Genomic DNA, 16,445 nt, shown 5'->3' with positions numbered 1-16,445 from the left:
ATACAGACAGTTTAATAATTGAAGAAAAATTGCAAGAAAAAACGACAGAAAAAAGCCAACGAAAAAAGGAAAGGAAAATAAAACCAGGAAAAATTATGCAAAACATAACAATTTCTCACCTCTAGTCGATGGATTTTCAACCAGTCCCCGACCAGTGACAGCCCCCGCCAACCTCACCCCCCCCGGTTTCATTGTGGAGGATGACGTTATACAGTACGGAACATCCTTTTGGTCAGTTGGGGTCAGCTGTTACAGCTGTTATCCGCTCCCAACTTTTTGTGCACCCCCAGCCTAACCGCTGGCAGGGCAGTCTACGGAGCAGGAAAGGCCTTGACATTGTGTAGACACTGCTCAGCAGCAACTAAAGCATCGCTCTACTATCAACAATATTTTCAGCACAAAGGCAGAACGTAGCCCCACACCAGCTGCTATGAAGAAACGTTTCATAGGCTCTATCCCAGCCAAAAGCAGTTCATTCTGCACCCCTTCTTCTATACCTTTTCTGTGACGCTCGTGTCCCACGTTATCTAATACACCCTTATTAATTACCACCCCCTCTTCCCATTCTTTAATCTAATTGCCTTAGTCTATGGACCACCCCTGTATAATGGCTGCAAAATTTCCATAAATGTCCATTGAGTTAATTTAGTTCATGAATTTGGGCTCCTCCTGTTACGGTGGTCTCTCAGGAGAGAAGAAGTGGTACATTGCACAGAGTTACTGGCCACTAAAGCCAGTGCAAGTTGGTTCACGGCTGCATTTGCAGTGCTTCTGGTGAGACTTGTCCTCCATTGGTTTGAGTGTTTCCTGCTATAGTACATTCTGTATCATTCCCATAACTCCAATCATGGGTTATAACAATTCAAAGGTATATCTTTTACTATGTCCACCCTCGTCCCTTTGGACCATATGAGAGAGTTTAGCATTGGAATGGACTCCTCCCCTTGCCCCTGCTTTGTCATGGACTTATCCACAATCCCTTCAGAGATATATCTGCTGTGGCACTGATGTAATCACAGCCACAGATGCTTGGCGGTGTCCTGCTCCCACGCGGACTCATCCACAGGTCACTGTCCCTTTGACTCAAGGGCAAGAGGGTACCCAGCAGCAGAGCAAAGGACATGGTGTGAGGGGAATTTCACCTGGTTCGATGGGTCTTCGTGTGCCTCAGCTCCTATTTCCCACACAGCAGTGTCTTCAGCAGCTCCTTGCGAGATCATGGATGCTTCAGGGGTGACACCATTTTAATCATTACCACGAGATGAGGGGGGAGGTCTAGAAAGAAATTTTGAAGTATCATAGGAAAAGAATACCTAGATTTGGGCGCTAATAGTGAAACCATATGACCTTAACACAAACTCAGTGGACATGAACAACAGAAGTAGGCCAGATGCAGTGACGTGAACACGAACAACAGAAGTGAACTAAAGGCTTGAATCTGTTGTGTAATCTGTGTGGATACAGAGGGTCATGGGACACTAAAAAGGTCAACTTCCTGTGATGCCCGCACAACCCCATACCCTGTTGCCATCAGCTCAGCACTGACAATAAACTGTGGAGTAATGTTGCAAAATTGGGAATTCCTGCATGAGTTTGTAGCGAGCATGTATTTGGGGTTTCCAGAAACTGTAGACCACAGCTGACAAGGGTTACTGGGTGGCTGTCTAGTGCTTTAGGACCTGGGGATTTGTGGGTTTGGTTTTTGGGTGTTGAATCACTAATGCAATGGTTGAGCCAATCCCAATCGATCAAATTCAAATTCAGAGAATGAACATATAGTGCTGGTCATGCTAACTCTTCTGAATTAACTGAATGGAACATTTTTGGGTAATGTTTGGACTCAACCTGTAGCCCCTGACCACAGGTTGATTTCCTGGTGGTGTGGACAGACAGGAGACATTGGATGTGCACATCTCCAGGCTCACCTCTAGGAACCACTCCTTCCCTTGGCCTTGAATGTGCTGTGGAGTGAGCCATGGCTCTGCCAAGGAAAGGCACTTTTTTGGAATAGGGTAGATAGAAAGGAAACGGCACAATGGGAACCACTGACCACTTTGTGCCCCAGAGAGGGTCATTGCCTCTTTGTCCTTGGGCAGTGAGAGAACTACTTGCTGTCCACAGGATAGGCCTGGATGTAGATGAGGGACCTCCATGCAGAGGAAAAGACCTTCTGGCTTTGTTTCAACTTCCTACCTGGGGTAAGTTGGTTTCCACAGCCCCAGACCTGGATACCTACAGTCTTCGCTCTGAAACTCCTCCAGCTCAGTTAGTTTGATGTGCTGGGGCTGTTCCAACCAGTGCCCAAGAACAACAGTGAAAGCTAGTGAGACCACTTTTGAATCTAGAGCTGCCCAAAAGAGACAGCTTACAGATGCTACCGACTGCAGAAGCACGTCCCACGGTAACCACCACATCCCAAGGCAAGGTAGGGGTATCTACTCTCACTCAGAGACTTTCAGCATCAGAACTGAGTCCTGGCACTGATAAGGCCTTAGAGGGCCCTGTTCCCAAGGAAAGCTACTCTATCCTGGGGGAACATCAGGTAGCACAGAGCAGCTGTGGGAGTGTGGGAGCTGGTTGTGGCCCGGGATCTGCCCTGACGCATGGGGATGTTGGTTGCATATGGAATTGGGATTTGAGTTTGTGATTTAGTGTGGCCTGGCCAAAACTAGCTTGTGAATCACTTCAGCCCTGCTTCTCTGTGCAACAGCTGGGTGAAGCCAGGGGCTGCACCAAGTCATCATGGTGTTGCACCAAGTCATCATGGTGTTGCATGGAAGTCTTGTCACTGCTATCTGTGCCCATGGGAGCTGGCCATGCCCGTGCTTGGGGATCGTTCCTGGGGCTATTCACCCACTCCCATTCCTGCTGTCTGTCCTTCACAGCAATCTTCTGTCTGAGCCTACTCCTCCAACAGAGCTCCCTGCACCGCGGCCCCCACTCAGGGGACCTCCTTTCCCTCTTTCAACTCATTAAAGTTCTGCTGCATCCCAGCCTGAGCCTCTGCGTGCTCCTTCTCTCTCTGGATGGTATCCGTGGCTGCCAGAGAGAAAGCTGTCACTCCAGGGAGATCTTGCAGGCACAAAGGAGTGCCATGGGCATTCGTGGAGGAAGGGGAGAGTGAGACACAGGCGGTGGGCTCCTTCCAACATGCTGTCCCTTGCAGCTGAGGAAGACGGCCCTGTCTTCCGGGGGGGGCCAGACACCGTCAGGGCCTGCCTTGCTGCATGCCTACACAAAAATGGCCTCCTCAGCCTTCGAGCACACCCTGCCGATGATGGGGAGCCCAACCACCACCCCAGTGAGGAGTCCATCTCCCCGGCCGCACTGGCTGGTGGTGGTGGTGGCACTGGGAGCTGGTTGTGCATCCAGCAGCACCTCTGGACCCTCCCTGGCGGTTGGCTCTTGCTTCAGGAGAGTTCCTCTCCCTCTGGCAGGTGTGATAGCAGTGATGGTGGTTGTGTGACAGGTTGCTCCTCACGCGCCCCTGTGCTCCTCCCTGCCAGCTCTCCCCGGTGCACCTCTTGCCGCAAGTCAAGACGGCGTAAGTTTGCAGAGGTACCAAGTTAGGCGGGAGTGTCGATCTGCTTGAGGGTAGCGTGGGTCTACAGAGGGACCTGGACAGACCGGCTTGATGGGCCGAGGCCGATGGTACGAGATTCAACATGGCCGAGTGCCGGGTCCTGCACTTGGCTCACAGCAACCCCATGCAGCGCTACAGGCCTGGGGAAGTGTGGCTGGAAAGCCGCTTGGCCGACAAGGACCTGGTGGTGTTGGTCGACAGCTGTCTGAATAGGAGCCAGCAGTGTGCCCAGGTGGCCAAGAAGGCCAACAGCATCCTGGCCTCTATCAGGAATAGTGTGGCCAGCAGGACTAGAGAAGTGATTGTCCCACTGTACTCAGCACCGGCGAGGCCCCACCTCGAATGCGGTGATCAGCTTTGCGTGCCTCACTACAAGAAAGACATTGAGATTCTGGAGCAAGTCCAGAGAAGGGCAATAAAGCTGGTGAGGGGTCTGGAGAACAAGTCGTATGAGGAGCGTCTGAGGGAACTGGGGTTGTTTAGTGGGGTGAAAAGGAGGCTGAGGGGAGACCTTCTCGCTCTCTACAACTACGTGAAAGGAGATTGTAGAGGGGGGGGTCGGTCTCTTGTCTCAAGTAACAAGCAATAGGACCAGAAGAAATGGCCCCAAGGTATGCCAGGGGAGGTTTAGGATGGATATTAGGAAAAAATTCTTCACAGAAAGGGTAATCAAACATTGGAAGAGGCTGCCCAGGGAAGGGGTGGAATCGCCATCCCCGGAGGCCTTTAAACGACGGGCAGACGTCGTGCTGAGGGGCATGGTTTAGTGGTGGTTTTGGCAGTGCTAGCTTAATGGTTGGACTCGGTGATCTTTAAGGTCCCTTCCAGCCTAGGTGATTGTAGGATTCAATGATTCTATGATTCTGTGATCTCCAGCTACAGCCTCTCACTCCCTCAGCCGAGGCAGAGAGGTGGGCTATTCCTCTCCTACCTCCCTCTGTGGCTTCCAACTACAAGCCGGTGCTTCTGCAGCAGTTCAGCTCTCCTGGCGTTGACTTAGCCTCCCTTGTAGGTCTTGCCGGGATCTTGTCTGCCCACAGTCAGGCTGCCAGCAGTTCCTCCAGCACAGCTAGGAGAGGCGGAGTTTCTAAGTGCAGATGTGGTCTGTTTCCTCACAGGTGAGAGACAGCTCTGTCTCTCTAGGTATGCGCATAGGAACAGCACATAGGAGGATTTGTGTTGTCTGCAACAGGGATGTGTAGAGGCTTGTTCCCCCTTTCACGCCCATTGCTCACAACAGGTCTCACTTCCTTTGCCACGCGCCATCTGCAACCTTCCCTCTCCCAAAAAGATAGCTGCTGGTTTTGCCCGAGGGTCAGCACTCCCCTCTTCCTCTCCAGCGCTGACACCCCCTCCACCAACCCCCAGCCCTGCTCCTCCCCAGCCTGACACGTGTGTCTCACCAGCCTCTGCCAGTCCCACCAAGGTTGCTGGGTAAACCTGGACCGTGTCACGCTCGCCACTCAACAAGGTGCCCGGGGAGCTCCCAGGACGTGGGAGCTGAAGCTCGCCATCTCCCGTGTTCTCCTCCCTCTGCCAGCTCAAAGCCGCCTCCAAACCTCAGCCCAAAGGGTGGAGCAAAACCCTCTGAGGGCTGCCTGGGATCCCACACCTCTGCCCCGGGGAGCCGTTTTACACACATCACCTAGTGGTTAAAGCACTTGCTTGGCCAAACAAAAGGAATCAAGCTGCCACCTCTGCTGGGCGCTGGCTCCCCAGGGCCAGGACCAGGTTTTCCAGTGCTGGGAGCTTCCAACTGGTGCAGCCAGGCCACAGCTCGACCTTTCAAAGTCCTCTCGGTCACAAGGGCCCTGAACACCCTCGGAGGCCCTGATACCCGCTGGGAAACTGATGCCTCTTCATAGCATAATAGAATCTGATAGGTTGGAAGGGACATTTAAAGGTCATCTAGTCCAATCCCCTTCAGGAAGCAGGGACATCTTCAAGTAGATCAGGTTGCTCAGAGCCTCATCAAGCCTGGCCTTGAATGTGTCCAGGGATGGGGCCTCCACCACCTCTCTGGGCAACCTGGGCCAGTGTTTCCCCACCCTCATTGTAAAGAACTTCATCCTAATGGCTAATCTAAACCTGCCCTGCTCTATTTTAAAACCATTGCCCCTCGTCCTATCGCTAGTGCCCTTGCAAACAGCCCCTCCCCAGCTTTCTTATAGTCCCCCTTCAGGTACTAGAACGCTGCTATAAGGTCTCCCTGGAGCCTTCTCTTTTCCAGGCTGAAGAACCCCAGCTCTCTCAGCCTGTCTTCATATGAGAGGTGCTCCAGCCCTCAGATCATTTTTGTGGCCCTCCTCTGGACCTGCTTGTAACACTCGAAGCCAGGCTGCCCACAGGGAGCCGTGCACCTAAGATAGGAACCCGCTGCTAGGAACCTACGGTAGGAAGCTGCTGACAGTTCCCAGAACTAAATCTGCAGTACTCGGGCAGAGGGAGACAGGAGATGGCCACAGGCACAACCCTCACACCCATCTCCAGCAGGTCAAAAGGCTCCCTGGTCGTCTTGTCTGGCTATCCATTGCACAGCCACAGAGAGGGCAGCGTCTGTGTCAGAGAACACATTTGTGCTGAGCAGTGCAGCTTTTCTCCTCCATGATGACATGTTGGCTTTTATAAATGGGCTTTCTTTTGCTTTTCATTTCTTTCCTCACCTTTTCATCTTTCATAGCCATTTAGTTTTCCCAGGACCAGGTCATCACTATGCACACTTACTCTTCTGCAGTTTGAGCTTTCTAAGTATGCTGCCAATGGCAGTGGAGATGGAGGATCCCAGAACAGTGCTCTGGGAGAAGGAGCTGAGTATAGGGCTTGGCATGTTCACCACCAAGACATGTCACCATGGGTGGCAGCAGTGGAATTCTGTCACTGCCTGACACAGGGCCCAGTTCAGCTGTTGGCCAGTGGGGTTTGGCTGCCAGCATGGCAGGGACTGGTTGTAGCAGGACACGTCTCTAGGCTGGTGCTGCACCTGGGAGAGAGGGCAAGGGAAAGCAGAACACGGGACTGGGTGAGGAGCTGCCTGTCATCCCACAATGTGGGATCCAAGGTACCTTGGTGTGTGGAGAGGTGGAGACTACGCAGAAAGCCATATATAATTCATTGTCTTCAGGTCACAAAGACCCTGCAAAGAACAGACAGGCCCAAGAAGGCTCTTGTCTAGCCCAGAGTGCCGAATCCACTTAATCGAATCCTCTGTTTTCCTTCATACTAGACCTTTTACGTACTTCCCGTTTCCATTATTGGCAGCCCCAAGCCTCAGCACAGGATGGAGCTGAGATGTCTGTTCAGGAAGGAGTACATCCTGGAAGATGAGAATATTCCCCAAGTCAAGTCTGTTTTGCCTGTGACGAGAATTGATAAGTAATCCCTCTGTCTGTATCTTGACCCAGGACCTTTTCCACCTTCCTTTCTCCTCCTCTCCTGCTGAGGAGGAAGAGGGAGAGAGCAAGCAGCTGGGTGGGTGTCTGGAAGCCAGCCAAGGTCTTGCTGGTTTTCCAGCAGCAGTGGTAATCAGAAGTGCCGGCAGTGCTTGTCATTTCCATGCTTTTTTTTCTGCCTTCTATCTGTGCCATCAGGAGCAATCTCTTTCTCCCACGCTTGTTCCCCTCAGAGGACGGTGGGCAATGATGTCAACTGGCCTTTGTGCTTGTGTGCCTGGGAACTAGTGGCAGGTTTACAGCTTTTCTTTCCCCAGCCATCCACCCCTCATTGCCTCACTTTTCCGGCCCATCCATTCTCAGTGTTCCACCGACTTGGCATGGTGGCAGAAGGCCCTTCTGTGCAAGGCTGAGCTCTCGGGAAAGGGCCCCCAGTTCTCCCCTGCCACCCCTCTTTCCCCTATGCACGCAGAGGTCTGAAAACCTCTTCCTGTGAGGGGCTGGGGCTAGTGGCTTCAGAGAAAAGCAGAAGGTGGTGAGAGAGCTTCTGCCATGGAACTGTTCTTCCCCTGCACCGCAGGATGGGATTGCACTTGCCACGAGCTGCAAAGAGAGAGCATGGGCTGTTCTGATCCGTGCACTCTCTCCAGTACCGTGGGAGGAACTGTCTGTCGCTCTTTTGTGTCCTCTTGCAGGCCCATGGAAATCACCTTTCTGTCCTACAGACATCTGTCTGATGGCAGTTGGGGATGTGTCAGTCACCTGAGGCCTGCAAATCTGTCTAATGAACCGCGGGGGCCGCATGGGCCACCGTATGGGTGTGATGGGAGAAGAGGGGAGTTGTCCTAGCTATCCTTGCCCTTAGACGAATGCCGTGGCCCCTCCTTCTGGAGTTGGGTGGGAAGGTGAGGAGGAGGAGGCTCGGGGCTGAAGCCAAGGTGACTGCTCCTGCCGGCCCCTCCTTCCATCCTCGTGGCCATCTGCTCTCTGAGCCTTCTCCCCCAGCACAACTCCATGCAGAGCGAGAGGAACTGCCTTGAGTGCTTGTGCGGCTGCTGACTTCCCAGGGCCTCCTGCAGCACTGGGGTCCTCCCATGAAGGCAGCAGAACCTGGGACCAGCATCTGTAGGGCGTGCTCTGAGGCCATTTCTGAGCAGAGATGCAGCACGGGAAGGGGATGATGGGCACTGGCTGTGGAGCAGCGAGGGATGTCTTCCTCAGCTCCAAGGGAAAGGAGGCAAACCAAAATGAACTGCAGTGAGTGAGTCCCACCCTCCCCTTGCTCCATGGTTTCCCTTGAGCAGAGTGGAAGAGTTGCCACAGAAGGAAGGAGGACTCAGACACACGGGCTTGGATGCAGCACAGTTTTAATGAGTCTCAAGAGGAAAAGGAGGGGGCTGACAGGGAGCACCGGGGGCAGCCACTAAGACGCAGTGGAGCTCCTGCAGGGTGTCCGACTGCCTGGCCTGCAGAGGGAGGGAGACCAACAGGTTGCCGCTAGGCTGGCGTTGGGAGGTGGTGACAGGAAAGGTAAGGAAGAGAGAGGAGAGTGTAGAAGAAGGCAACAATGGCCCAAAGCTCTAAATATGATGCCCCAAAGCTCTAACTACTTTGTGGCATCATGTTCTGAGGTCTTGGGAAGTTCTTGCCCAAGGTCGTTGCCAGCAGCTTTAGCAGGGCTGACATCTGTTGCCACAGTAGCGGCTGGTAATGCAGGAGAGGTCGCAGCAGCCAGAGTTGATGGGCACTCCGTCACAGCTGAGGATGCTGCCAACGGCAGCAGAGGTGGAGGATCCCACAACGGTGTTCTGCGGGAAGGAGCTGAGGATGGGGCCGGGCAGGGTCACCACCACGGGGGAGGGCTCGATGACGACGCAGGAGTTCTGGCACTGCCTGACACAGGGCTCATTGCAGCTGTTGGCCAGCGGGGTCGGGCAGCAGGGCTGGCAGGGCGGGCAGCAGGGCTGGCACTGGTTGTAGCAGGACATCTTGCGGAGCTGGACGTGCACCTGGAGGAGAGGGCAAGGGAAAGCAGGGCACAGGGACCCATGAGGAGCAGCACTGCACCCAACCACAGGCGAGCCAAGGCACCACCAGCATACGCTGGCAGGCTCAAGGCCCATGAGACACCTCAACTAAGTCCCAGCCTCTCCCTGCGGGAGACCTTCTCTCCCTTTCCCTCTCCCATGAGAAGCAGGTCCCAGCCCTGGGCCAGGACAGCCCGTATCAGCTGAGACAAACATCGGGGAAAGACCCGATCTTGAAGGGGGAGCAGAAGAGCCTTCACACTCACCTGATGCCCAAGGAGAAGGAGGCAAGAGAAGCGGCTGAGAGAGCAGAGAGTCGGGCTGCCTTTTATAGTAGCCCTGCACTGCCTCAGGCCCAGAGGCACCCTTTGTGGAAGTACTAATTTTCTGACAAGCTCATGTCAAATGCAAAACACCCCAGCTAATGGGATGGGCTGCGTCCTGGTTTCCTGCACTGCTGCCTTTTCATTTCCTGGCTTAAGGCACGTGCTTTCCCATTTGAAGGCTTCTGTAAGTACCGGGATGAGAGGCCCGAGGATTTCCAGGGCAGAAACACGTCAGCGCAGGCAGAAGACTCAGCTCAATTGCAGATGGCGCCCTGTGCGGACAGGTGATGTGCGGCTGGGTCATTCCTGTGGGCTTGTTTGTGGCAAAGTTGTCCGGAAATGGGCACCGCTCTCGTGTTTGTCATCGGGATGCCTGAGGACTCCCATGGAAGCAGACATGCCACGTCCTTTTCTCTTCCTCCCGCCGTCTCCCTCGGATGGTCGCTCAGTGTTGCACGCAGGTGGGCTTCTGCTGGCAGGCTTTGACGCTATTGCAACACTACTAGCAGTGCTCTCAGGACAATTTTGCTGGGCTCATTTGCCTCATCCCCTCTCTGTGCAGCCTCTGAAGGCTCGCGGGCAACACCGTCAGCACGTGTGGGGCCCGCTCCTTCCCTGGGGTACTTGAGTCCTCTTCTGCCAATGTGGTCCCCATCATCTCCTCAGCAGAGTCGACAGTTGCTGGTGTTTTCCTGGCCTTACACGCGCGTACAGGTTTTCTGGTGGTTCCATGCAGACGTGCATGAGCACACGTGGGTCAGTCTGTACTTGTGTGGCCCTCATCGTGAGGCCACGTGCAGGTCATGGCAGGGGGACTCTCCCCTGGTGTGTCCATGAGCACTGCAGAGTAGCAGCTTGCCTTTGCCAGAAGGATCCCACCTACAGCTGAATGGTGGTGCCTTTGGCCTGGCAGAGAGGTGCCCGGAGACCCAAAATGCAGTGCCTGCCTCCGGCGCCCTCTATTTCTTGCTTTATGCAGAGGGAGAAAGGCCAAGAAAGACTGCCGGTCTTGGCAGGCCATTGTCCCTGAATCCATCCCCTTATGACGCAGTGTTGCTGGGGACTGGGATGGGACAGAGGCTCCTCGTGGCCATGCCAATGCCAGCTGCACTTCTATGGCTCATCAGCCTGGTGCTGAGTGAGGCAGGGGCCGAGACCTGGCACCAAATGGGTATTGGGCTAAAGGGACCGAGGTCCCGCTGTTGCTCTGCTCTGAGATGCAGGATGGTTGGACAGACCCAGCTCAGAGGTAGCACAGCTGAGGGCTGCCCCCTTCCCGTTGTCGGCCTTGCTGAGATCATTGCCAGATCATTGCTCCCGGGAGGCTTCAACCACAGCCAACTCTCCTTCCCATGGGAACAGCTTTCAAGCTTACGTTCCAGTGCTTGGCCCCGACCTGAGTTACATCTCCGGTGGTGACACACCAGTGCCTGTGTCTGGACATGGACCCCACTGCTCTCCGTTTGGACCCTGACAGGCGGGTGACTCCCCAGCTTGACCTGACACCTGCCTCGTCTCTATGAATGCACCTGCTTAGCGCTGGACTTTGTTGATCCCTGATTACTTTCATGAGACCTCATCCTGGCCTTGACTCACTCGCTGACACGTTGTTTTTGTTGTTTAACCCGGGATAGCAACTAAGCACCACACAGGAAGGATAAAAGTGGGAAAAATCATGGGTTGTGATACAGACAGTTTAATAATTGAAGAAAAATTGCAAGAAAAAACGACAGAAAAAAGCCAACGAAAAAAGGAAAGGAAAATAAAACCAGGAAAAATTATGCAAAACATAACAATTTCTCACCTCTAGTCGATGGATTTTCAACCAGTCCCCGACCAGTGACAGCCCCCGCCAACCTCACCCCCCCCGGTTTCATTGTGGAGGATGACGTTATACAGTACGGAACATCCTTTTGGTCAGTTGGGGTCAGCTGTTACAGCTGTTATCCGCTCCCAACTTTTTGTGCACCCCCAGCCTAACCGCTGGCAGGGCAGTCTACGGAGCAGGAAAGGCCTTGACATTGTGTAGACACTGCTCAGCAGCAACTAAAGCATCGCTCTACTATCAACAATATTTTCAGCACAAAGGCAGAACGTAGCCCCACACCAGCTGCTATGAAGAAACGTTTCATAGGCTCTATCCCAGCCAAAAGCAGTTCATTCTGCACCCCTTCTTCTATACCTTTTCTGTGACGCTCGTGTCCCACGTTATCTAATACACCCTTATTAATTACCACCCCCTCTTCCCATTCTTTAATCTAATTGCCTTAGTCTATGGACCACCCCTGTATAATGGCTGCAAAATTTCCATAAATGTCCATTGAGTTAATTTAGTTCATGAATTTGGGCTCCTCCTGTTACGGTGGTCTCTCAGGAGAGAAGAAGTGGTACATTGCACAGAGTTACTGGCCACTAAAGCCAGTGCAAGTTGGTTCACGGCTGCATTTGCAGTGCTTCTGGTGAGACTTGTCCTCCATTGGTTTGAGTGTTTCCTGCTATAGTACATTCTGTATCATTCCCATAATTCCAATCATGGGTTATAACAATTCAAAGGTATATCTTTTACTATGTCCACCCTCGTCCCTTTGGACCATATGAGAGAGTTTAGCATTGGAATGGACTCCTCCCCTTGCCCCTGCTTTGTCATGGACTTATCCACAATCCCTTCAGAGATATATCTGCTGTGGCACTGATGTAATCACAGCCACAGATGCTTGGCGGTGTCCTGCTCCCACGCGGACTCATCCACAGGTCACTGTCCCTTTGACTCAAGGGCAAGAGGGTACCCAGCAGCAGAGCAAAGGACATGGTGTGAGGGGAATTTCACCTGGTTCGATGGGTCTTCGTGTGCCTCAGCTCCTATTTCCCACACAGCAGTGTCTTCAGCAGCTCCTTGCGAGATCATGGATGCTTCAGGGGTGACACCATTTTAATCATTACCACGAGATGAGGGGGGAGGTCTAGAAAGAAATTTTGAAGTATCATAGGAAAAGAATACCTAGATTTGGGCGCTAATAGTGAAACCATATGACCTTAACACAAACTCAGTGGACATGAACAACAGAAGTAGGCCAGATGCAGTGACGTGAACACGAACAACAGAAGTGAACTAAAGGCTTGAATCTGTTGTGTAATCTGTGCGGATACAGAGGGTCATGGGACACTAAAAAGGTCAACTTCCTGTGATGCCCGCACAACCCCATACCCTGTTGCCATCAGCTCAGCACTGACAATAAACTGTGGAGTAATGTTGCAAAATTGGGAATTCCTGCATGAGTTTGTAGCGAGCATGTATTTGGGGTTTCCAGAAACTGTAGACCACAGCTGACAAGGGTTACTGGGTGGCTGTCTAGTGCTTTAGGACCTGGGGATTTGTGGGTTTGGTTTTTGGGTGTTGAATCACTAATGCAATGGTTGAGCCAATCCCAATCGATCAAATTCAAATTCAGAGAATGAACATATAGTGCTGGTCATGCTAACTCTTCTGAATTAACTGAATGGAACATTTTTGGGTAATGTTTGGACTCAACCTGTAGCCCCTGACCACAGGTTGATTTCCTGGTGGTGTGGACAGACAGGAGACATTGGATGTGCACATCTCCAGGCTCACCTCTAGGAACCACTCCTTCCCTTGGCCTTGAATGTGCTGTGGAGTGAGCCATGGCTCTGCCAAGGAAAGGCACTTTTTTGGAATAGGGTAGATAGAAAGGAAACGGCACAATGGGAACCACTGACCACTTTGTGCCCCAGAGAGGGTCATTGCCTCTTTGTCCTTGGGCAGTGAGAGAACTACTTGCTGTCCACAGGATAGGCCTGGATGTAGATGAGGGACCTCCATGCAGAGGAAAAGACCTTCTGGCTTTGTTTCAACTTCCTACCTGGGGTAAGTTGGTTTCCACAGCCCCAGACCTGGATACCTACAGTCTTCGCTCTGAAACTCCTCCAGCTCAGTTAGTTTGATGTGCTGGGGCTGTTCCAACCAGTGCCCAAGAACAACAGTGAAAGCTAGTGAGACCACTTTTGAATCTAGAGCTGCCCAAAAGAGACAGCTTACAGATGCTACCGACTGCAGAAGCACGTCCCACGGTAACCACCACATCCCAAGGCAAGGTAGGGGTATCTACTCTCACTCAGAGACTTTCAGCATCAGAACTGAGTCCTGGCACTGATAAGGCCTTAGAGGGCCCTGTTCCCAAGGAAAGCTACTCTATCCTGGGGGAACATCAGGTAGCACAGAGCAGCTGTGGGAGTGTGGGAGCTGGTTGTGGCCCGGGATCTGCCCTGACGCATGGGGATGTTGGTTGCATATGGAATTGGGATTTGAGTTTGTGATTTAGTGTGGCCTGGCCAAAACTAGCTTGTGAATCACTTCAGCCCTGCTTCTCTGTGCAACAGCTGGGTGAAGCCAGGGGCTGCACCAAGTCATCATGGTGTTGCACCAAGTCATCATGGTGTTGCATGGAAGTCTTGTCACTGCTATCTGTGCCCATGGGAGCTGGCCATGCCCGTGCTTGGGGATCGTTCCTGGGGCTATTCACCCACTCCCATTCCTGCTGTCTGTCCTTCACAGCAATCTTCTGTCTGAGCCTACTCCTCCAACAGAGCTCCCTGCACCGCGGCCCCCACCCAGGGCACCTCCTTTCCCTCTTTCAACTCATTAAAGTTCTGCTGCATCCCAGCCTGAGCCTCTGCGTGCTCCTTCTCTCTCTGGATGGTATCCGTGGCTGCCAGAGAGAAAGCTGTCACTCCAGGGAGATCTTGCAGGCACAAAGGAGTGCCATGGGCATTCGTGGAGGAAGGGGAGAGTGAGACACAGGCGGTGGGCTCCTTCCAACATGCTGTCCCTTGCAGCTGAGGAAGACGGCCCTGTCTTCCGGGGGGGGCCAGACACCGTCAGGGCCTGCCTTGCTGCATGCCTACACAAAAATGGCCTCCTCAGCCTTCGAGCACACCCTGCCGATGATGGGGAGCCCAACCACCGCCCCAGTGAGGAGTCCATCTCCCCGGCCGCACTGGCTGGTGGTGGTGGTGGCACTGGGAGCTGGTTGTGCATCCAGCAGCACCTCTGGACCCTCCCTGGCGGTTGGCTCTTGCTTCAGAAGAGTTCCTCTCCCTCTGGCAGGTGTGATAGCGGTGATGGTGGTTGTGTGACAGGTTGCTCCTCACGCGCCCCTGTGCTCCTCCCTGCCAGCTCTCCCCGGTGCACCTCTTGCCGCAAGTCAAGACGGCGTAAGTTTGCAGAGGTACCAAGTTAGGCGGGAGTGTCGATCTGCTTGAGGGTAGCGTGGGTCTACAGAGGGACCTGGACAGACCGGCTTGATGGGCCGAGGCCGATGGTACGAGATTCAACATGGCCGAGTGCCGGGTCCTGCACTTGGCTCACAGCAACCCCATGCAGCGCTACAGGCCTGGGGAAGAGTGGCTGGAAAGCCGCTTGGCCGACAAGGACCTGGTGGTGTTGGTCGACAGTTGTCTGAATAGGAGCCAGCAGTGTGCCCAGGTGGCCAAGAAGGCCAACAGCATCCTGGCCTCTATCAGGAATAGTGTGGCCAGCAGGACTAGAGAAGTGATTGTCCCACTGTACTCAGCACCGGCGAGGCCCCACCTCGAATGCGGTGATCAGCTTTGCGTGCCTCACTACAAGAAAGACATTGAGATTCTGGAGCAAGTCCAGAGAAGGGCAATAAAGCTGGTGAGGGGTCTGGAGAACAAGTCGTATGAGGAGCGTCTGAGGGAACTGGGGTTGTTTAGTGGGGTGAAAAGGAGGCTGAGGGGAGACCTTCTCGCTCTCTACAACTACGTGAAAGGAGATTGTAGAGGGGGGGGGTCGGTCTCTTGTCCCAAGTAACAAGCAATAGGACCAGAAGAAATGGCCCCAAGGTATGCCAGGGGAGGTTTAGGATGGATATTAGGAAAAAATTCTTCACAGAAAGGGTAATCAAACATTGGAAGAGGCTGCCCAGGGAAGGGGTGGAATCGCCATCCCCGGAGGCCTTTAAACGACGGGCAGACGTCGTGCTGAGGGGCATGGTTTAGTGGTGGTTTTGGCAGTGCTAGCTTAATGGTTGGACTCGGTGATCTTTAAGGTCCCTTCCAGCCTAGGTGATTGTAGGATTCAATGATTCTATGATTCTGTGATCTCCAGCTACAGCCTCTCACTCCCTCAGCCGAGGCAGAGAGGTGGGCTATTCCTCTCCTACCTCCCTCTGTGGCTTCCAACTACAAGCCGGTGCTTCTGCAGCAGTTCAGCTCTCCTGGCGTTGACTTAGCCTCCCTTGTAGGTCTTGCCGGGATCTTGTCTGCCCACAGTCAGGCTGCCAGCAGTTCCTCCAGCACAGCTAGGAGAGGCGGAGTTTCTAAGTGCAGATGTGGTCTGTTTCCTCACAGGTGAGAGACAGCTCTGTCTCTCTAGGTATGCGCGTAGGAACAGCACATAGGAGGATTTGTGTTGTCTGCAACAGGGATGTGTAGAGGCTTGTTCCCCCTTTCACGCCCATTGCTCACAACAGGTCTCCCATCCTTTGCCACGCGCCATCTGCAACCTTCCCTCTCCCAAAAAGATAGCTGCTGGTTTTGCCCGAGGGTCAGCACTCCCCTCTTCCTCTCCAGCGCTGACACCCCCTCCACCAACCCCCAGCCCTGCTCCTCCCCAGCCTGACACGTGTGTCTCACCAGCCTCTGCCAGTCCCACCAAGGTTGCTGGGTAAACCTGGACCGTGTCACGCTCGCCACTCAACAAGGTGCCCGGGGAGCTCCCAGGACGTGGGAGCTGAAGCTCGCCATCTCCCGTGTTCTCCTCCCTCTGCCAGCTCAAAGCCGCCTCCAAACCTCAGCCCAAAGGGTGGAGCAAAACCCTCTGAGGGCTGCCTGGGATCCCACACCTCTGCCCCGGGGAGCCGTTTTACACACATCACCTAGTGGTTAAAGCACTTGCTTGGCCAAACAAAAGGAATCAAGCTGCCACCTCTGCTGGGCGCTGGCTCCCCAGGGCCAGGACCAGGTTTTCCAGTGCTGGGAGCTTCCAACTGGTGCAGCCAGGCCACAGCTCGACCTTTCAAAGTCCTCTCGGTCACAAGGGCCCTGAACACCCTCGGAGGCCCTGATACCCGCTGGGAAACTG

General features: G+C 53.7%; 1 protein-coding gene across 1 annotated transcript; it reads right to left on the bottom strand.

Annotated features, from left to right (window-relative positions):
• Window positions 1-8,642: 8,642 nt before the first annotated feature.
• LOC128919077 (feather keratin Cos2-3) lies at window positions 8,643-8,960 on the bottom strand. The gene has a single exon (XM_054224042.1). It carries the CDS (start codon window positions 8,958-8,960, stop codon window positions 8,643-8,645), a length of 318 nt encoding a protein of 105 aa, XP_054080017.1.
• Between the last annotated feature and the right edge of the window lie 7,485 nt (window positions 8,961-16,445).

Source organism: Rissa tridactyla, chromosome 19 (genome assembly GCF_028500815.1).
Source record: "Rissa tridactyla isolate bRisTri1 chromosome 19, bRisTri1.patW.cur.20221130, whole genome shotgun sequence".
NCBI lineage: Eukaryota > Metazoa > Chordata > Aves > Charadriiformes > Laridae > Rissa > Rissa tridactyla.
Note: the sequence above shows the minus strand (reverse complement) of the source record. Positions and strands in the feature narration are given on the sequence as shown.

What these genes read in the sequence shown, in the direction of transcription:
- LOC128919077 (XM_054224042.1), bottom strand. Translation starts at nt 8,960, where the DNA reads ATGTCCTGCTACAACCAGTGCCAGCCCTGCTGCCCGCCCTGCCAGCCC.